At 34.4% G+C, this 23,721-nt stretch overlaps 1 protein-coding gene across 2 annotated transcripts in view; it reads right to left on the bottom strand.

The window, feature by feature from the left end:
- LOC147070345 (uncharacterized) overlaps nt 1–23,721 on the bottom strand; it is a 262,340-nt gene that overhangs the window by 146,462 nt on the left and 92,157 nt on the right. For both annotated transcript variants that reach the window (XM_085949681.1, XM_085949680.1), the window contains exon 3: nt 1,425–1,593. In XM_085949681.1, coding sequence (XP_085805807.1) covers nt 1,425–1,491 — 67 coding nt within the window. In that variant the 5' untranslated portion in view covers nt 1,492–1,593. The remainder of the gene's footprint in view (nt 1–1,424; nt 1,594–23,721) is intronic.

The raw sequence follows: 23,721 nt of genomic DNA, 5'->3' as shown, positions 1-23,721 counted from the left end.
TCTACTGATATATCTCTTTTTTTATGTAATACTGTTATATTTATATATCTTTGTTTCTAAATGTCATGTTGTGAAAGTCTTAAATTTATAATTTGTAATGTCCACAATATGTTTAAAAAAATTAAATTGAAATAAATTGAATCAGATGCCTTATTTATTATCATTAGACATTCGGAAATCATTTTCCGGACAGAAAAATTTATTGTAGGAGTGCACTCCAAAACGAAAAAAAAATATTATTACCATTACGAATAAATTTAAAATCATTGGTTACTAGCCCATGGGTCACGTGATTTCTAGGAGGTCATCAGCTACTCTTAAGTTATGATGAAAAATAACTTTATACACTACTAATTTATTCAATGAATTGTCAAAAAAATCGCTTGCGATGTTATTATGGGTCAGTCGCAAAACCCTGTTTTAGGCCATTACACTGCCATTAGCAATCGATAAGGTGGACTGCAATAGCGAAGGGTGAAGGTAGGCTATTAAGATCCGCCATAAATAGTGCAAATTAAGTTTTGTTAGTCACACGTATTTGTTTTTATTGAACTAAGTTTGCAATTTACAAATGGTATTGATTAGTTTTTAAAAATAAACTGCTTATATCAAAACATTATAGTTTTGGTATATTTTGGGCTATACGACAAAATTGTGCACACTTTTTTATTCTTATTTATTTATTTTCGTTGGATTAAGAATACATATTACAAATATTATTGATTCATTTTCTTAGTCATTAAGCCCTGCTTAAACCAAGCCATATTACATACATATATTATTATATCTATAAAACGTTCAAAGCTATGTATGGTTTAATTGTTTAATTGCATAATTTGGGTATTTATAGATAAGAGTATTTTTTGACTATTATCTATTAATTTTGGCTTGGTTTTTGCAGGGTTTAATTGAATTTCAAAAACTAACCTTCACCATCTGTTAATGGTGTATTATTTCAATTAAAACAAATACGCATGACTGAGAAAGTTTCGTGTGCACCATTTATGGAGGATCCAGCCTACCTCCACCCTTCGCCACTGGTGGAAGGCCATATTGGCTCGTATCACGATTTGAGGGGAATGATTATTATGTATTGCCTGGCTTTACAGATGCGTTATGTGTGAATACTATGAAAATAATATATTATGTATGTGTCGCTAGATTTCCATAGTCCATAATAGATGAATAGGAAAAAAACAGCATTTTGTTTTCTCAAATACACAGTCACAAGGGTGAAAGTTTATATTATTTCGAGTATAGAATATTTAAAATAAATAAATTCCACATTTTGATAAGGCAGAAATGTTAGAAAACAGTAGTTCTTCAGCAATTCACAAAAAAGTTAAAAATACCTAAAGGTGGACTTGGCTGATTTTGAAATGTAGCGACACATATTATACATATTAATATTGTCTATGACTTACCAGCTGCTGCTAATCCAGATAAGAGGATTACGAACGCGGCAGTGCGCATTTCTACTCTTCTCTGCATTTTCCTTATTTATAAACCACTTAATACACGTAATCACTTTTTCTTTTATTTGTTTTCACTATAACTTTCACTATTCACGGATCCTTTGAATTTGAAGTAGTCCTGTAAACAAGAAAAAATATTATCATTAGTAATCCTGGATACCCACACATTTGTATACAAGTTTTTGAATTAACAATAAAGTATATTAAATTTTATTTCGACATCAATATGAGCTCCGAAGTTATACCCTTATTTTTAATAGTTTGTTTATTACGTGTTATTATAGAATTAAAGTTATATTATTATTTATCATGCATAAAATAAATAACTTCATAAAACAAGCCAGTATTGCCCGATTAACTAACTTTTGAAATTTCCCTAGATTTTAAATAATTTAAATATAAAAACGAATAAACTACATATTTGAAATTTCCGGCATATCATAATATGTTCGCCATTTTGATTTTATAGTAGGTATACCTACCCAAGGAATACAAAAATAATGGGAACTTGCTTACTCTACCGTTTGTGGTAGCAGTTTTGAAGCAGAATTCATTTTATTACTTTCGACTATTAAACCAAGAGCCACAAAGCGCGCCGACTGTCCTCAAATATTGAATGCGCGTTAGGTTTACATTACATGAAAAAATGTAACGCATATAATAAACAATTTGTTTTATTCAACATAAAAAATTAGCAAGAGCAAATAGGATATAAGTTAAATTTGAAGACATTGAGTGGCTAGTAATTAAGGAAATTCATAAATACTTATTATTATATATTAAATAGAAAAGCCATCTGTTATCCATTATCCATTATTTGTAATTAAATATGAGGCTCATAGCTTAGTTGGTAGAGCACATTGGCGCGAATCCAGTGAACGCAGCTTCAAATCTTGCTGGGCGTCTTATTTTCTTCAAAAAGAATTTTATAGTTATATATTATATTTCTCTGAGGTGTTTTCAAATTATGTAAGTATGTTTAATGCATTTTATGAGACAGGTGTAAATAATTAACATATTCTTTAACACGTAGTTAAGTTTATCTCATATTTTTCCACACTCGAGATCCACCCCCTGTCATACCACACTCGATAGGAAGACTGCACACCTACAGAAGTTTTCTTTTTGTACGGGACAAAAGTTATGTAAGACCCTGAATTAATATTATAAAAGTTATTATTAAATAATCATTGACTCAATGCGGAGAGAAAGCTCGCGGTCGATATAATTCAATTTAATTTGTTTAAGCTTTTGTTTTAACTTTCACTTTATTACATTTTGTATAGTCTATTAATATAAATGCGGCTTTGTGTTCATAGAAACCGTGACGAAGCGATTTTACAATGCAGGCATAATATATTATCATTATTCGCCCAGGTGTGCCTGTTGACTTAGTTTCAGATTTAGAGCAATAATTCAGGAAGATTCAGATCTTTAACTGCCTATTCCAAAGTTATTGCATACATTAAAATGACAATACTTTATCTCGGCTATACCTATGTGCTGAGAGGGTGGAAAATAATTGTTTTCTTCTCGCGGGAGTTATTCGGAAACTTTCCCCATCTGACATTTAAATAATATAGAATGTTCTAAAAGCAGAATGAATATTTAAGGGAGTGTTTAACTTCATGATTTATATTACTGGGAAGAGCCTGGCTAATGGAGAGGGAAGTTTTAAGTAGGTTGCTTATGCTGGAAGATCTCGTTGGAACTGGTAGTGCCAGGGGTATCTAATGCAAGCTCGTGGGCCTCTTTTGACTCGCAATAAAACCTACAATTTGGGACACGACCCAAAAACCAGTTCAAGAAAGTGACATTTGGAGGTTAAGGTATAATATGGAGTTGTTCATACTTTATAGGGACTTGCATTTGAAAATATAAAGACTGCGCTAGATCGGTCACGTGCATAGAATGCCAGAGGATATGCCAGCAAGGTGGGGTATGTAAACAACCCCTGAGGGCAAGAGAAGTCCTGGACAGCCAAAATTAAGATGGTTGGACTACGCCACAGGAGATTTAAGAATACACGGTCAAAGCAACTGGAGAGTATCGGCGCTGGATTATCTAGGATAAAGGAAGTTTTTGAAGGAGGTCAAGACTCGTCAAGGCTTAATAATAAATGATGATGTTCCAAAAATAAGCCATAACTGCAGAGTTGCAAATCTCTAAAGCTAAGTACACACGCACGTTCTTGCTCGATGGTTTTACGCTCATTCGAACATGTCTCAACGTGTGTACCATCTTGCTCAATGCTTTTTTGTTCGATTTGGAGCGAACGGCTCATGCGAAAAAGATTCAAGGTCCGTAATTCTTGCTCGATGCTCAACAGAAATTCGTGTACGCTTTGACTGGGCATCTTGTGTCGAGCTTCTTGGGTGTGTGGATGCAATAACGAGCATGCTTCCAAGTCAACATGTTCAATCGAGCGAAACCATCGAGCAAGAACGTGCGTGAGTACTAGGCATAATATTCAATTTCTTTTTGTATGTGCAAGTTAGCTTGAATCATAAAGTTACCTACCGAGAGAGTTGCCGGCCGGTTTTGAAAATGGTTGCACCACGGTGCTATCCGTTGCCGGAAACCGCTTAATGTGAAATGGAAGGCTTTCAACAAGGAAAACCAAGAGACGTTTTATACATTACATAGATATACCCAGCCTGTTACCAGTTAACAGCAAACGCTGAATTAGGCCGTAGCATCAATGAATCTAATTTGTTCGTAGTTTGTTCATCGAACTGACAAACTTGTGATCACTGGTATACTGAAGAATTTGGAATAAGCGAGCGATTTCATATACCTCGACTCAAACCTCAATATTTTTAATGTCGGCTTCTATATCGAGACATACACGTCACTGCTGTCGTTTTTTGGAACTAAAACCGTTCCAATACAGCCAGCATGCAAACATGACGTAATACTGTCATGGCTAGGGATTGCAATACCGAATGAAAATGTCAATACCGGTTTTTAGGTATTTCTTATTGAATACCGGTTTTAATGCCGGTATTTCTTAAACATTAAAAAAACAGAAGTAGGTGCTTATCAATAAAAATATAGCTGTTAAAATCTTTTAAAAATATTATTTTATAGCAAAAACCTACATACCTACATTTAAAAATATGTATTGATCATAATTGTAGAACTTGTGATTTTTTACAAATAATTTAAATATATTGATAATTTTAACTAAAGCCTTCAAAAGTTCATCAAGTGGAAATTAGTCCAGCTGCAGGAAAAGCTTCTTAAATTCAACGCTTCTTCTAATCAATAATTATAGAATAATTGAACATTTTTGTCACGGATGTTTTCTATTTAGAAATAATATTATGATAATTCATCGCGACAATTAGGTACTTATATAAATATATATTGATGAAATTTGTTTTATTATTTTTTCACCTCTGTTGGATTCACTCAATATATTTGCATTTTAGCAGCACATAACTAATAATTCATTTTCAAAAACGTAATCGAGTGTGATTTCTTAATACCGAAAATTCCGGTATTTTGGATTTTTAAAACCGGTATTTTGATATTGATAAATACTGGAATACCGGTTTTGAAATACCGGTATTGCAATCCCTAGTCATCGCATACAGTACCATGACGTATATGTCAATGTATAGAAGACGAACAGTAGCTAGAATTTAGTTATGGTTTTTATTTTATTTTATCATAGGGAGCCTCAAGATCAATCAGTAAATCGAGTCACCAAGTTTTAGTCTCTAAACCCGCCACTGTATTACCAAGCGATTGGTGACTTACTTTACCATATATAAATAATATGTATACCTGTTTCATTTCATTTTCTAAATTATATTATCTCTAGATCATCGAAACGTTATATTATAATTAATAGAAGTTGGACAGCACTGAAAAATGGCTGTAAAAGCGGCAGTGTTGCTAGACTATTAAACTGAGTTTCCCCCATTTTGCAGGATTGCTATTTACCACAGCATATTATAATTCTGAGAAATGTGCTTTATTCTGTGTATGCACTACTTAAGCTTCATCAAAATTTCATGAAAGTCCTTGAACAATGTATCGATCATACATTATTAGCCATTATAAATAGACACCCACGGTGGCCGCGCGGCTTAAGCGTTGGACTATCACGCCGTGGGTCCCATTTTCGAATCCTGGGTCTGGCAAGTACACATATTGTTTTTCAATTTGTGTGTGAGTCAGGGTTTGGACCTAATAGGTTCAGCAAGTGGCTGACATCCATTTCTCGTAAGAAACAAAATCTGTTATACATTAATACAAACCTCTACTCTGTCGAGGCCTATATATGATCCTATTAGGATCGGACATGGTCGGAAAAAAATATTGAATTGATATTATATCAGTACTGGTCTACAGAGTCAAATTGTTGACGTCAAACGAAACGGCTATCAGAAGATTACTTCATATTATATTATATTCCCACTAACCAAACTCACCCATTCTTAATCGGGCGTACCATGAAGCATATAATTTATTATATGGTGCGTTTACATTAGGACACTTCTATCGTGATATTTATGTTTTGTGTCTGACATTTAATTTCTACATACATGGTGGTAATACTGTCTGATTCACATTCACATATATATATATTTTTATTTGTTATTTGAATACGTGTATTAATTAAGGCTCTAAGTACCAAAAAGTAGTATTGCCTGTAGTTAGAAAATACTGAGTCATTGCAGTAAAATTTCATGAAGCAAACCTTTTGAAAAACGTGGTTTTACAGTGTGAAGCAATCACGGCAGCTTCTATAATTTTAGGTATTAAGAACTTGCAAGTGTCAACACACCATCGTCAGCCATTTTATATTGAATGAGGTTGACCACTGTAGTGCTATTTACACCATTATAAATAAAACAGGGCAACGGACTTACAACGTCGACGGGTTTAAATATTTTGCTGTATTTTTTGAGTTGCTTGAGGCACTTAGACCATAGTTGAAGTTATTGGCGTTAGTATGTAGAACACTTTTCTATAAAAATGTCAGTTTTTTTGTTTTTGGTACTTAGCGCCTTAATTAATACACGTATTCATTTATTCAATTGTTACAATAAGTTAGCCGTCTGAACTATCAAAAAGTACTATGTTTTAACAGCACCTCTATTGGCTGTGTTAACTTTTAGAGTGAGATAGACAGTTTTGACAGTTTAGAGACGGTTAACTTATTGTACCAATTATCCGCCTCAATACATACATATGATAAACTACCCTCTATAGCCGCTTATAGCCGCCTTGTGTATATAATAGATGCGTTGGTCCTAATAGGATCATAATATGGGCAGTTTGTATTAACAGATTTTTATTTTTACGAGAAATGAATTAACCACTTGCAACATAATATTAGGTCAATACTCTGACTCTAAACACAAATTGAAAAATAATATGGCTTCTAATTTTTCGGTAAGTATAAATATTCAAAACTAGGAAGTATCTTAATAAAAGTATTTTATTAATCTTTGGGAATAATTTAAAATCAAGAGGAAGTAAAAAATGCTCAATGGTAAGTATTCAAATAATATATGAGAAAGTATTTAAATAAGCACAGGGAATTATTAAAATGTTTAATGTCAAGTATAAATATTTGTGTGTCAGAATAGATTAAAATTTGGGCAGAAATAATTTAATTGGCCGCTTTTTTAAATTTTCTAGGATAGTATCATTCTCTGTCATTCCACCCAGGGTAATAACATAGAATAATATTCGAGTTAGTTGTATCATAGACTAATACCATAATCGTCTATGGTTATGCTGTACCTTGACAGATGACAGTTGACTTCCTCAGCACTAGAAATCTAGAATAGTATTTTTTCTTTCTATTATAATGAATGTATCTAAAAAAAAAATGGCTCCACAATTCAATGTGGATCTTCTGAGCAGGTTTCTTAAGAAATTCGTTCTAGCCATCAGCTGTAACTGTTGGTTCTATGCTCTGGGTATAACAGAATTAGTTTGTAATCAATTATTAATGTTTATTAGAAACTGTTTTCAGTAGGTATCTACACTGGGCAAATGACCATTGAAAATACATGCTCCATTATAGAATTATGTTGTATGCCTAGTGTGTATTATCATATATTTTTAACATTTAAAAAAAATAAGAAGACAGGTAGGTAGGTACACCAGATGTGTCTATTATAGGTTTATTTTTGACATAAAAATTAAGAATAAGGCAGACTTCAGTTCTTTACAAAAAAAAAATACATGGCAACTTGAAGGGTCGCTTGGCTTGTCATGTCAACGGTGAACGGTGTGACCAGGTTATTGTAAATTTTATAAAAATATATCAATATTTTCCCCACAGCAAAAAATGCCTAGCCATTGTCGATCAATGAACATTCCTTTTATTTTGTAAATAAAATTATTTAGTATAATTTATCGATATCCGTAATTTTGATATATGGAATAAGTAATAGGTATGTTTCAATTGTCTCGACATTAAAAAGTTCATTATCTAAAAGATTTATACTAATATAAATATTGTTTTATAATCGACATGCAAACCAGAAAGTAGGTAGCTATTTTATTTGAATTAATACTAATATCACATAAACTCATTCGATTATTGATTTATTAGTTCGATCAATCATATTAGGTATTTTAATCTCATTCAAAATGTATGAAAAATTTGGTTGAATGAATAATATTTCACAATATAACATTTTTAATCAAATTTAACCTTAAAATGAGGTATTATTTTTCATTATTACTTTCTTTAAAAATATTTAAGTAAGTATATTAGATATAGGTTGAAATAGACCATTAACTATCACTTAACTTCAAGCTAATTAGTTATTTTGCACGTAATTTCAATTGAAGACAAATTATTCATAATCGTTTCAATAGAATTAATTTATGAAACATGTTATTTCAATTAGATAATAATAGTTTAATAGGTATATTTTTAATTTCCAAAATATTTATAAACCGTCAAATACCACTAAATTATTATAATTTGGGTTTAAAGTTATCGGAATTGAGGTTATCTTCTGTCATCTGTTGATGTGCTCATATAATTATCGCTCTTTTGGGTGCAACCTTCGATAACTTCTTAGTTGGTGTTCTTTTAATAATCACAATAATGGTTATTTGTACCGAATATTCATGAATTTGGCGTGAGAGCATAGACAAATATCCCTTACGTGCGAGATGGTAATCCTAAATTGCTATGCGTCCCATATAAAATTGTTTACTTGTCAAATTATCATAATAATAATGGATATATGTTTTATCTACTGACACGCGTAATTTAAATAATGATTATTTAGTTTTACAACCGATTTTTTAATATTATTACTTCCTCAAACATTATTTTACCCTCCACACTAAAACTGGCGTCCTTATTCTGACACTTCGAAATAAATACTTACCAATGATTAAAAATTCTGACACTTTTAAAACTTTTCAAAATTGTCTATTAATACTTCCTTCAAAAATACACGCCAAACAATATTGTGTATTTAAAAGCTCCAGAGTTATAACATGGGACCTGTAACATTATAAGCCGACGCGTAAGCCTCTCGGCCATCGTGGGTTGTTATATTACAAAAGAATAACTGTGTGTCGATAGACTTGTTTCATCAAATAATAGATTTTCAAAATCATTGAGGATCCCGAGCAGCAAAACTAACCTGCCATTTTTGATGCCAATATTGGGTGGGCAATAACTCCAAATCGCTTCGGATGTTGATATATTCCACCTACGTGAGGATGAGTATAGGTGGACGATGTTTTATAAATTCTTAAAATATGGTCCACATAGCTCATTCGGTGTGCTTCCATGGTTTATAATTTATATTTTGTATATATATATTTTTTTTATAATTTTGTACTTTTACTTAATTTTTCATAATGTTTTTGTGATACTGTTACTGCACATATTTATTTCTTCTTTACACTGTTTCTTTGTTTTTAAATGTCATGTTGTGAACGTCTTAAATTTGTAATATGTAATATTCATGGTATGTAAAAAAAAATTGAAAATTTCAATTGACGTTTTAAATTTGAATTTAAATTCTAATGGATTTAAGTTTTGTAGTTTTGTACTAGGTATTCCATTTAAGTCGTTTTTTGCGCCCCGGGTTACACCTTTCGGCATCTTTAGGCACTGTGTACACTCACCAAAAGGCAAATAAACACTAACTTTTTTTGCCTTTTGGTGAGTGCCTGAAGATGCCGAAAGGCGAAACCCGGGTTGCAAAAAAACCGCTCAAATGGAATAGTACAAAACCTAAATCCATTAGAATTTAATTTAATTTATTAAATAGTATATATTTATACAAAGTGTATATTGTAATGTAGAATCAAAATGATTCCTTATAAGGTTAGTAAACAAAAAGTTATTCTACACCATTCACCTGCAGTTCATCCATATAACACCAATAAACCCACTAGTAAAAGTTTGACGTCTAAGAGCTTTTTTCGAGTCGACAGCGGAAAGCGTCGAAAGCCCGTTGATTTTTTTTTCACTCAACTTCCGCTGAAAAGGCACTCGTTGTTGCCTCTTATAAGGTTCTACTCCCTTGTTCTAAAAATTGAACTGTAACTCGACGACGAGAAGAGCCTCTTACGGATTTTTTCGATCCTAGCGCTGATTTTTATATCGGTCCGAAACAATGGACGGAAAATTCGATGATTCAATTATGCTTAAGTGGTTTTTTTTTATATTATAATAGAAAGGATATTTCCATTAATAACTTCAAATACTGGAACCCCGTTTCCGGTATGCAGGTTTACACAGTAGTTTACAATGGAAAACACTATTCAGTAAATAATTTATTAAAAACAATAATTATTTAATATTAAATTATTATTAAGGCTATAGGCATGGTCTAAAAAGATTGTGACTAGCCTAGCGATGCGCGGAATGCGGGTCGCATTAATTATCGCATAATTTGTCATAAAAGTTCAACATGCGTCCTTTTTATGTTATGTTTATTATTATATTCGTAATAATAATAGTAAATTCATTGACATGTTTTCTTTTTTAAATACATACGTAAAGATTTTTAGTCACCTTTACACGATTTAAGAATATTTTCATACGTCGCCATGACAAAACGAATCGACGTGCAGATGCCTCGACTATCGCTCTCCGAATGACAACGCGGCCGTAATTTCGTTATACATACAGTTCAAAATTATTTGCCGTTTCACTTATGTACGCTCTTAAAACATCTGCAATGAGGACGGGACAACTGGGCGCCAGGACAATTGGGCGCCGCACTATCGAATGATATAAATAGACGATTAATGCTATCGATGAAGGTACTTCATGGAATTTGAATTTAAATTCTAATGGATTTAAGTTTTGTACTTTAAGTTTTAACACTTCAACTACTCATAATTTGTTTTTTATATTTTTTATTTTGACCCTTGACTTGATAGGTAGGTAATGAAGTTTTTACCTACTTTATTGTATTGATTTATTATATAAGTAAGAGTTAAGAGTGTTCGTTGTCAGTGTGTGTTTGCCTTTGGTAAGTATACACAGCGCCTGAAGATGCCAAAAGGCGAAACCCGGGTCGCAAAAAACGACTCAGATGGAATACGTAGTACAAAACTTAAATCCATTAGAATTTAAATAAATAGACGTCCGTTACGATTTTATACAGAAATTAGATGAGGAATTTTAATCAGTTTCTAACTAGGTACTTCTTAGTAGTTTTAATTTATTTTGCTGCAAACATGTTTTTAATACGAATTGAGTATTATCATACATGAGGATTTATATATAAATAAAAAAACTCACTTCTCGTGGGAACTTAAACATATTGCACAATTAAATCATTATATACGTGTGCATATTTCAATTCTCACCAAGTATTAAATAATAAATAAATGTTAATAATAATGCTAAAATATATATTTCAAAAGTACATTTATAGTTAATGAAAGTCTATTTATCTTTGAATTTCATTCGATTGCGTGGCGCCCAGTTATTCGGGCGTCGAATTGTCCTAGACCCTCCGAAATGAGTGTTAACATTTACGCATAACGTGTCGTGTTTCTAAGGTTCAAATTACGGGTCTGAAAAATTCACATATTTTTTTCAGAATGTGTTATTGAACCTAGAGCATGGACCCGGTAGAATTAACACGTGTTTAACATCAATTTCTCGTAAAAAAATATCATATAATATGTAAAGAAATTTATCGCAAGGCAGCCAAAATCAATATTTATATCCATAGAAATAATAAATAAACATATAATAAATGTAGCGGCGTGACTTCAAAAAGAGACCCGTAGATGCCGCGGCCCATTAATTTGACGCCGCAAGCGCTATGTAGACGGATTAGGATTCAACTCTATGTTAACTCCGTAATTTTTATCGCTTACAGTCTTACAGCCAGTCAGCTTAGTCTGATTAACTCTGACCCTTTTGATCATACAGGTCCTCTATTTTTAAATTAAACACATTGCACTATCGAGATTCATTTCAGTGATAAATGTGGTTTCTAGTTGTCGAAAAAATATCGATTTCGCGATGTATATCACCGATCGTACGAGAAGTTGCGTATCACCCTACTTTATCTTTTTTACACGAGTTTCGTCCAACTCTCATTCAGAGGACTAACATTCCCTCACACAGAATAAATCTGCAGAGGGGGTGGAAGTTTGAAGGGGGAAACTTCGATTTACTTTACTCATTAATGGGTGAGGTAGATTGGAGTGAGTTGTATGAAATTTGTGACGTAAATGACGCGGTACAGCACTTTTACAACATTATTTATAATATTTTTGACCAGTGTTTTACAAGGAAGTCGCCATGTCGTGGTGGAAGGCGATAACCGAAGTGGTTTTCTCTGAAAATTGTCGGGGACATTAAGATCAAACATTATTACCATAAAACTTGGAAGACTAAGCATATTCAGCAAGACTATGAAATGTTTAGTCTTTATCGCTCAAGAGTGCGGCAAGCTGTTCGACTGGCCTATCGAGCGCATATAGAAACGGTAGAAAATTGCATCCGCGAAAATTCTAAATCGTTTTGGGACTATGTTAAATCTTTAAGAAGGGATGGTGGGTTTGCCAATTCAATGAGTTGGAAAGGCGAAGAGGTGACCGGATCTGGAGTGGCAGAGGCATTTGCCGGTCACTTTAGGTCTGTCTACGCAAGTAGTAGTCCGAATCTGGATGTTGCCTCAACGTCAAGAAAACCATCACGCGGTGCCCAATCTATTGATATCCTTCCGATTGATGTTGCTATTGTGTTAAGGTTCATTAAAAGCTTAAGAACACACGATCTTTAGGACCGGATAATCTCCCAACATTTTTTTTAAAGGGGTGTATTGACTTTGTCAAAGGCATGTCAATACATTTCATGTATATTTAATCTTGTGATGGAGACGGGTATCTTTCCCGAATTGTGGAAGATGTCAAAGGTTACTCCAATCCATAAGAGTGGTACCGAGTCATCAGTGGAGAACTACAGGCTGGTGGCTGTTCTCTCGGCACCCGCAAAAGTTCTTGAGATGATCATGCATAACATGATTTATTCAAAAATTGAAATTAAGAAATTGAAAAATTGAGCATGGATTTAGAGTTGGCCGATCAACGGAAACTAACCTGATGGTATTTGTAGATTATGTGTCGTCACCACTATATAGAGGCCATCAGGTTGACTGTTCCTACAATGACTTCTCAAAAGCGTTTGACAGAGTCGATCACGACATCCTGTTGGAAAAACTCCAACTAATTGGATTGTCCGATCGTTTTCTGAAGCTATTTGGGAGCTATTTTAGGAATCGTCAACAATATGTATCGTATGGCGTCTATCAGTCACAGACGTTCAATACATTTTCTGGTGTCCCTCAGGGCTCAAACTTGGGGCCATTGCTGTTTACGATTTTTATAAATGACATAGCAATGGTCATTAAAAATGCTATGTTTTTGTTGTTCGCTGATGACCTGAAACTCTTCATGGAAGTTATCACCTTGGACGATTGTCGTCAACTCCAACTTGATATAGACAATATATTAGATTGGGGCAGGCGTAACAAACTGAACTTCAATATTGAAAAATGCAATATTTTATCATTTACCAGAGCCTCGCGAGTATTATTTTTCCAATATTCGATGCATGGCAGAGTTGTTTCGCGAATACCATCTGTAAGAGATCTTGGCATTACGTTTGACAGTAAGCTGTCAGTTAGTGGTCATATAGCTATCATTTGTAAAAAGGCGCTACAAATGTTGGGCTTCGTCTTGCGTACTTCCTGGGTCTTTTCGGATGTTACTATATTAAAAATTCTTTATAATTTCTTAGTGAGAAGCCGACTTGAGAGTGGGTTGATTGTTTGGGCCCCGCATCAGTTGAAATATGACCTTATGGTGGAGCGAGTCCAAAAGAAAATTTTGAGACTCCTTTATTTGAGGTTATATGGATACTATCCGTGGCTTTATCCAACTGAATTTCTCTTAGGTATGCTTACATACTGTAGTTTAAGTGCTAGAAGATATCAATATTTGGCCACGTATTTTTTTCGACTAATACGTGGTGTGAATGAGAACTCTGCCATTCTTGGTAATATTGACTTGTGTGTCCCTGATAACTATCTTAGAAATCGGGAGCATCAGTTGTTTGTTCTCCCGAGGAGCAGAACTAACCTGCCATTGTTGATGCCAATTGGGAGGGCAATAACTCTGTTCAACCAAATTGCTTCGGATGTTGATATATTCCATCTACGTAAGAATGAGTTTAGGTGGATGTTATTTTATAAATTCTTAAAATAGGGTCTGCTTAACTCATCCGGTGTACTTCCTTGTACCTATATACTTCATATTTTTTGTATTTACACATTTATACCGTAGAATAACTTAATATTGCATAATTACAGTATTACATAATACTGTTTTAATAATATTTATTTGTTTCTAAATGTCATGTTGTGAACGTCTAAAAATTATAATTTGTAATGTCCACAATATGTAAAATAAATTAAAATTGAATACCTAACTCAACTGAACTAATTATTTGATCGAGCGAGTCATCTTATCTTGTTAATCAATTTTCACGTACCGTTTGAAGTATTCTCTGTTATTATTGATTAATCTCTGTGAACTTTGAATAAATACTAAAACCGGTAGTGTTTCTATTGTTATAAATAAAAAAAAACATACTATATAAATGAAAACTACGCCATTGGTGTGTGCAAGGAGTTAAGCAAATATTAAATGAGTAATCCCTCTCTTTCTTCCATAATTTTCGGTCGTCAGTGTTTTCTGAATTTTCAGTATTCAAACGCCGTAACAATTTGTTTGTAATACAAAACACATGTCAAAATAAATAACTCGAAACAGAGAATTATCACAAAAAACTTTAAAACCCTAATAACCGATAACTTTAACATGGATACCCTCAATGTTTTGTACCGTTGAATATAATTTTATCCGCACGTGGTTTAAGTTAAAAGCTCGCAAATTAATTATTTGTAAATAAATCGTTTGCATAAAGCCTTTATCCTGAATTCCGTTTAAAACAGAAGGCGTAGGCATTTCGTTGTTGAAAATTTATAATAAATATTATCTTAACAAAACACTCGTTCATTCAACTAAATAATAATTATTAAAGCCGCCCGGAAAATTCTGCAAGTGTTATTATTCCGCCAAAATGTAATATTGTGTATTTTTTTTCCAAAGTTATTTTAGGAGCTTTCGACTCAGCAGTATAATAATTGGAATTTAAAACTTTTCCCGGAAGCTTTTTCATATTAAATTGGATCATTTTAATACATCTTTCCTCTAATTTTTGTATTATTATTATTAATGTACGAATCATTCACTCATCTGAGCAGTAAATTTTCAACAAAAATAAACCTCTTCTTCTTTTGCCATATTCGCCCATTAACTGTAGCATATGGACACCACGCGGCGCCTCCAAGAATCCCTGTCGCTCGCCAGTCTTCTTGCTACGTTCCAGATCAAACCAGCATCCCGTAGCTCTGCCGTATACACTCTGTAGATTGTATTTAGCGGCCTTCCAGGACGCCGGAATCTAATCGGCTTGAAGAACAGGCAAGCCAGGTTGAAGTTCTCTTCTGGCATCCGCAGCACGTGGCCGAGCCAGGTCCAACGTCGCCTCTTCACTTTCAGCGTGATGAGAGGCTGCTTGGTGCGTTCTCTTATCTCCTCGTTGCTCTTAAAGTCATACCACCGCACACCCAGTAATCGTCGCAAACATCTGTTTTTGAAGCTCAGTATACGGTTGCTCTGAGCCTTCGTAAGGTGCCTAGGTTAAAAAAAACTATGTGCGTAATTTATTCACCATTTTATGCGTAGACAAATATACTCGACAAATTAATATGCCGCAAAAGAAAGTATTTACCCATCTAACAAGCATGTGTGTATTTTATTTTAATTTAATAAAGCTATTTTATGATATTGATGTATTATCTCATTCATCCTGTAAAAAATTAGTAGGTATATTTATTTATGTATCAGAGAAAACAAAATATTGTGGACATAACAAATCTAAATTCTAAACGCACACAATATTATGAAATTTACATTATAAGAAACATTACCCTCACAAGAGAGAAGAAGAGAATATAGTTATAAAATAATAATACTTAATAGAAAAATAAAATTTCGAAAACAAAATACATTGCACGTCACCGAAAATATCCACGTCTTTGGGGAGCGCATTGACTGTCTTGCACCCCTCGCTAATGGTGTCTGATAGGCTTGACAGGAAGAAACGGTTCTCATCAAGGCCTGAACAAAAACGATGCATAAATGCGAGTGAGAAAGTATTCGGCACCCTTATAATTTCTGCGACACGCGCTAGAGTAAGATAAAAGGTTTACAGATGTGGGAGATGGTTTGCTACGGTGTAGCCGCCAAATCGTAGCTTATTGCTTAAGGCCATGCATTAGTTGAGGCACGGTCTAAAAAGATCGTTGCTAGGCGATGCGCGGACTGCGGGTCGCGGGTGCAAATGACATCTGTCAAACGAAATATTATTTTTCATATAAATCCAACATACGTTCATTTTATGTTCTGTTTATTGTTCGATTAGTAACAATAATAATATATTCATTGACATGTTTTCTTTTTCAAGTAAATGGGTAACGTTTTTAGTCATCTTTACACGATTTTAGAATTAATTGACCCGTCGCCATCACGCAGCAAAGTGACGTGCTTCTGGCTCGAGATTCTCTCAGTGAATGGCAGCGAGTCCAAAATTTCGTCGCGCCTACAGTTGGAAATTATTTGGCGTTTCACTGATGCGTCATTGCTATTTTTTTCAGTGGTAAATATTTTTAGTTAATTAGGTAGAAAAGATGGTTCTGTGTTTTGTATTAAAATGTGGTAGCCGTACTGATAAGCAAGAAGATGGTATTACGTTGCATAGGTAAGTTGATACATGTTCGTGATAATTTATTTGTATATTATTATGTATTTTAATATCAAGTGACCTAGTTTTTTTTAAAAATAACTTAAATTATGGATATCTTTACCTAATGGTTGCATTTTGACCGCTTAAAAATACTATATAACGTAAAAAAAATAGAAAAATTTATTTTAATTCTGAGCGTCTAGGCGAGCACTTTGGGCGAGCACTAGCGATATGGTCTATGGTCTCAAACATTTGTATACGAATGCGTTCGCTCGCCCATAAACCAAACGCACGGCACGCAGCTTCATTTAGCAATGCAATGGGTGGCGTCTAGGTGTATTTATAGTCTAAGGTTCTCATCCATAATAAATCATGGCTGTGACCACGTAAGTAATTAACAGGCGCATGTAAATTCAAATTCATTAGAACACCAATGTATGATGAATGTGACACAAAATGTTGGTCATTGTATAGTCTATTTTCTTCTGAAAATATACGATCCCAATAAGATCATATTATGGACCTCCACAGAGTAGAGGTCTTTATTAATAGATTTCTTTTATGTTTACGAGAAGTGGATGTTCTCAACCTATTAGCTCCATGACTCCAATCACACATTGAAAAACAATATGTGTATTTGCCAGACTTAGGATCCGAACCTGGGTCCCACCATAATATAAGCCGACGCGTAAGCTGCTTGGCCATCGTAGGGCCGACTATTTAGACAATCTAAAAATTGGGTATCGCATATGTCTGTGCACATTATATGGTCATTATACACGGACCGGTAAAACTCTGAGATACACCTGATACCAACCGCACCATCAAACAGAACCATCGTTTTATAATTTACCTGTCTACGAGCTAAAGCAGGTGGCGGTTGAAACGCATCAAGAGGCGTCATTACAACTAGCGGGAAAACGACGAACCAAATCACATAAAGCGATTTCCCGTCGAATCGGTAAATATGAGTAGTATGCGTTGCGCACTACGTTAAAGTTCTCACCACCACCCGTCATATATGCACAGCCGTGGATATGCACGGCCGCTTTCTATGACGCTTTAAACGTGTCTGAAAGAAGTGATTTTAAGTGCTCATTCCGTTTCGAGATGGAGCCGCACGGGACTGATGCTGCAACCATGCACCGTAGTGCTTAAAGAAGAAAGTTAAGATTTTTTTTGGACTGGCTCTGCTGTCCGATGACGTTAAGCGCCCTGTGTATCCGCATACTGAGTGTCACGAATTGAAATGGATGAGCACAGAACAGATAATAAAATATAGAATACGGGAATATATAAATAATAAATAATAGAATATATTCAATACGCCGCACGTTGAAGCAGGGTTTTTGAATGTGTGAGTGTCCTTCGAAAATGAAGCACGCATTATGCACGCGCAATAGTGTGTGTAATACACCAACATTTAATGAGCGTAAATGCATAAACTGAGGGCAGTTTTCAGTATTAGACGTACAACGTATTCTTGACACATGTCTAAGTTTAACCCGGATTCTTCCTTACTCGAGACGGTTACCTGCTATCGCCTTACCCGTTAGGTATTTCAGTTCCCATTATTTCTGAGTTGGATGGATGAGTCTACAGAGGAGTCGGGACTATCCCGCTCCCCATACGACGCTGCGTTGCGCACTGTATAAACACCGGGTGCACTGCACCATTCGTGATAGTCATAATGGTTGAGTTAAAAATAAAATGAATACGGATAACTTTTTGCCGCGTGTTTTGATGGTCACATACAGTCTGTATAATTTAGGCAAGGTCGGTAGTATGTCAACTATGATATTGTTACCTTCCCGTGTGGAATGGCCATTAGAGGGAACTTTGTTTTAGGGTAGTTATTATAATCTTTTTTTATTTTACTATTATTTCTGGCGGGATTTTACTTGATACTTAACATTTTTACTCCTAAGTGTACCTACATGAATTAAAATCATTTTAACAGACCTTTTTCAAATGATAGTCATTAGCCAGCGGTGGTAAAGACTCTACGCGGTTATTTAAAAGCATTCCTTCTTTAGAAAAAATGATTCCAATCATCTAAATACCAACACAACCATCTGTCCCAAATTATTATGACTTGATTGAATGTGGAATTAACCTACACGTACATAGACAGACTAATATCCACTTCATTATATTATATATGTACCTAATAGGTCAGGGTTTCCCAAACTATGTTCCGCCGAACCTGAATAGGTATTCCGCGACTATTTGGAGAGGTGTTATACACTGTAACACATTTAAAGATCTTCTACTAAGTGGAAGTAAAATAAGTAAAACTAAAATAATTAAAGAATCTATTTCATATTGAAAGGCGAGTGATGATCAATCTCCACTGACGTATATAACGTCAAGAATCTAGATAGGTCATGGCTCCCACAAGGGGGGGGGCTGAAAGGCTTCTAGCCTGGGGACCCGGCGTGAGAGATCGACCAGCCAAGTGAGATAAACACAAATCGCAAACATGCACTAACAGTAAAAAATGTCGAGCGAGTCGTTGCATTTCAAGTTTACTAAAATTTTATAATACGTGGTTTTGCCATACTTACAATTTTTGATTATTGCCGATATTTGACGTGTCCATAATTGTGCAATCAACATAAAAGTGGGTGTATTAAAAATACAAAAAATCACTAATATTAATAATTACACCATTTGGAATATGCAACTGTAGATCATCACATTGCCTTTAATCTTAGCGATAAGTAGGGGGCCCGCCAAATATCCTACCCTGGGGGCCCGCTTCGGGATGTGGGGGCCAATATCTAAGTACAGACGAAGGACCATCTTTTCTCACACCGTGCGCATGAAAAAGATGGGGTACCTATATTGTTTTAACTGACTGGCTGACAAGTCTTGTCAGTTTAACGACAGTTTCCAAAATTGGCAGAACGGTTGGCTGCGCTAATAAATAACCCACAAAATAAACTAAGTGTTCCGTTAAAAAATCCGGGTTTGCGAAGTGTTCCATTGTAGAAAAAGTTTGGGAAACCCTGTAATAGGTAATGCTTTCATGACAACGCCTACCTATATTTGCGCATGGGCTATGTTCTTTTGCGCACATTCGGCAAACTCTGGGTGACTTACCAGACAAGAAGTCCACTTAGCGAAGCTGTAGAATTATTGTTCGATTCAACTATCTACGACTATTTTAGTACGTCATGTTATGTATTTTTTTGTTTGTAGTTTGGCACTATTTGGCCTTGAAATTTGTTTGTGTCTGGTTCACTATTGTATGAAATGAGTCTTGCATCAAATTCCGCCATCCCATCTCTTCGTTACTGTTCCCAAAGCACAGTTTATGGTTACTCTGAGCCTTCATAAAGTGTCACGACTCTTTGTCGTCAAGCAGTACTCTCAGATGATGAGGCTAAGGCCTCATAGGCAGGTGCCTTGCTTGGTGGCTACGTTCTAAGTGGCATATCCTAGCGAACGGACGCACACTATACTATCGCAATGGCCGCTGACACTGCACGCTTCGCGCCTCACTACCTGATTATTAGTCTTCTAGTGAGTCTCCCAGCGAACAAACGTGTTGGTTATTTTTATTGTGTCACCTAGTGATTTTGCAAGATGGCGGATGTTTCTTTAGTATGACAAACGTCAAACACCGTATATTTTGAGGTTATGAATAATGACGCATGGGATGAATTGACATTATCCACTCAACAAGTTCGAATTTGAGACTTTCGAAATTTTAAACTTAAATCTCTGTGAGAAGTAGCTTTCTGGTTAGTTTTGAGAGTGACATATCGTTGTTAACTTGAGAGCTCACAAATGTCAAATGAATTTTTACCTAAGCACGTAGCGTACAATGTGGCTGTAGTATTTTTAGTAGACAAACATAGCACCTAACTCAACAATAGCGAAGCACTAGCGAAGCACCTACCTATGTGACCGAAGCCTAAGAATTAAAAAAGAGGCGTTTGATTTCAACTCAGGACACCTTGTGAAACATAAAGAATCCGTATTGAGTTGGATGTTTCTCCAGCTATTCTCATGTCACCTCCTGTGACATTTTAAGTCCTTAACATTTTTTAGTCCATATTCCTTTAAACATAAATACAACCCTGTACTATATGTATTCAATTAATTAGGTTGCAATATCTTATCCTACTCATAAACAATGAGAGCTTTTGTAACCGTTTAAGAGATACACAATAGAGCCAACGAGAAATGGGATATTTTCACAACGATTATCCAGATAATTAGAGTCATACCCTTTTGTGAATGACCTCCGGTGAGAGATTGCACAATAAATTGCAGCAAGCTTCGGAGCGTTGAATAGAGCCTTCACGGAGGACAAAGGACGGAGGCTCTACTGCGCCTGGGGTAGTTTGTGGAGGGTGGGATCCATTGTCTTGCATCCCTCGCATTGCCTCCTATCTCGAGTAAACAGCCTTCTCAATATAGACGCGAATAGTATGCAGTAGTACAGGGTATTATGAATGTATATTAAAAATAAGTACATATGCATTATTGTGATATATTTTTTGAAGTTATATTTCTTTAGGCGCGTTTGGAAAATCAGATCAGAGTGTATTTTTGGCGTGTTACATAACACATAAGTAATTTATTTTTTCACACGAAAAAAATTGCACTCGATTGGATTCGAACCACGATTGTTCGGTTATCAACCGAACGCACTACCTTTACGCCACATTGTGATAATACAATCGTAACGATTATACAGTATAATATTATAGTTTAGAATTGTTCCGTTGCCTATGCAGCGAATTTATTATTGTCGGCCATTTACAATTCCTTACGTGAATAAACTATTAAACGTCATAGTGGCAGTTGTTACTTTAAAAATAAAAACAACGATAAATAATTATATAATTTAGTAATATGAGTTAAAGTGTATAGAAATAAACCAACAGCGTTACAATAAGCGGCCCTTTTTCTTATGTGTGATTTAACAAGATAATTAAGAGCTAGTCGAAGAATTTAGGTTATCGCAAGTTTTGTTTTTGTTTTGTTACGCCAAAGAAATATAACTTCTAACGCGCGTACATAAGTACACACACCGATTTTTTAACTACAAATAAAAACACATACTTAAAAACAATAGATAAATAAACTTTTAACTCAATCCGTATAATTCATATTATGATTATATTGTTATTTCGAAAATTTTAAACAGAAAAATTAACCCGAATTGTTAACATAGAATGCCATGACTTTATAGAATCACTCATCGCAAACCAATGCCTCGTTTACCAAACAACAAAAATTTTACATAAGATAAAGAACCTTTAATCCAGGGGTACTCAACCCAAATTGTTTGGTGGGCCAAATATTATTGAGCTTAGGTGGGCCACATAATATATAAAAAAAAATAAAACAAAGAACTAATTCATAATATTTTATTACCTTCTAATTAATGTGATACTTGTTTTGGTATATTGTTTGATGTCTTTTTCATATTGACTGATAATTTAGCCGACGAGCATCGCTGTTAATTGGTAGTGTTTTCATCGAGCAACCTGTTGACACTTCGTTTTTACTACATTTAATTTCGAAAAGAATGATTCGCAGCGATATGTAGTCCCAAATGCTGCTGTAATGCACATTGCCAGTCGTTTTAACTTTATTTATCTTCGAGAATATTTCGTCTCTGTTCTGGCAGAACACACTAACTGGAAAATACTAGTTTTGAGTAATTTGACTTTGAAGTTGTTAAAATGTTTGAAATGGTCTATCATGTGAGTTTATTAAGTGATCATAAAAAGGATGGCTTTAAAATAAAGACTTTTTATTTGTTAAGAAGGTTTCCAGACGGTAAAGTTTGAAATAAGGAACATTTTGTTATAACTAACCCAATATGTCATTTTTTCGAATTAGTGTCTTCTGCCAGAATAGTGACGATTTATTTCTGATAAAACTTTCGAACATGCACTTATCTTCTATACTTGATTGCAGTTCTACTCGCTTCATTTAAAAATTTGGAGGCGCCGATTCTACCTCCACGTTAAATGGGGTTAAGAATATCTTGAACATTTCCTCATACTTTTGCATAAATGCGAATCTGGTATTGAATTCTTTAATTAATTTTTTGACTAGAATATTAAAAAAAAAAAATTGGTCACTATTAAATACAGAGTATGGAGCCGGCATACGCATAAAAATAGGTACTAGCACGCAGCACAACAAGAAATTTCTAATTTAAAAAAATATAATATAAATTTGGTAAATTTACGAGAATAATTTTGTATTGTATGAATGCCAAAATGCAAAATATAGGAAGCTGAAAACTTCAATTACTGGGAGTTGGGCCGCAAAAAGTCTTCGATAAGGCCGCGGGTTGGGCATGCCTACTAAAGTTTAGTCACTTCAAATGAAAACAATTTCTTAATTTTTGTATTTCAATATAGTTTGTACTATTGACAGTTGAAAATTGAAATACGAAATTTTAAGCATTCACAGTTATTATAGACTGGTAGAGAGTTATTTTTATCCTCTGTATAATTTGTGTCGTGTGACATGCAATGTATTTTTTTATCGTGAACGTTAATATTACTACTTATAACATAATAATTTAGTTACTTTACTTTGAAAGGGTTCTAACCATAGAGGTATTAAATTAAAAGAGGGGCAAGGAATAGGCTTTCTCATACAGCTGAATGAAGCAGGCCAACAATAGCCGATAACTTACGAAAAATAGCGACGCGATAAAAAAAAAATCAGGGCATCACAGAGGATTTACTTTGGTCATTATAACGTACCCATATAATATTATGTTAACGTTCAAATTTTGCTACAAATTGATTACCAGCCCGCCCCACCATACTTTTTCGCCATACTAGCCGGCTTCACCATACTTTCATATAACCTGCCGTCCCTAGGAACACTGTATTTTTGTAAAAAAAAAAATGTAAA

This window comes from Rhyacophila brunnea, unplaced genomic scaffold (assembly GCF_057557595.1).
Source record: "Rhyacophila brunnea isolate RB1 unplaced genomic scaffold, BYU_Rbru_1.0 scaffold_22, whole genome shotgun sequence".
Taxonomy (NCBI): domain Eukaryota; kingdom Metazoa; phylum Arthropoda; class Insecta; order Trichoptera; family Rhyacophilidae; genus Rhyacophila; species Rhyacophila brunnea.
The sequence above is the reverse complement of the archived record's forward strand: the minus strand, read 5'-3'. Positions and strand labels throughout refer to the sequence as shown.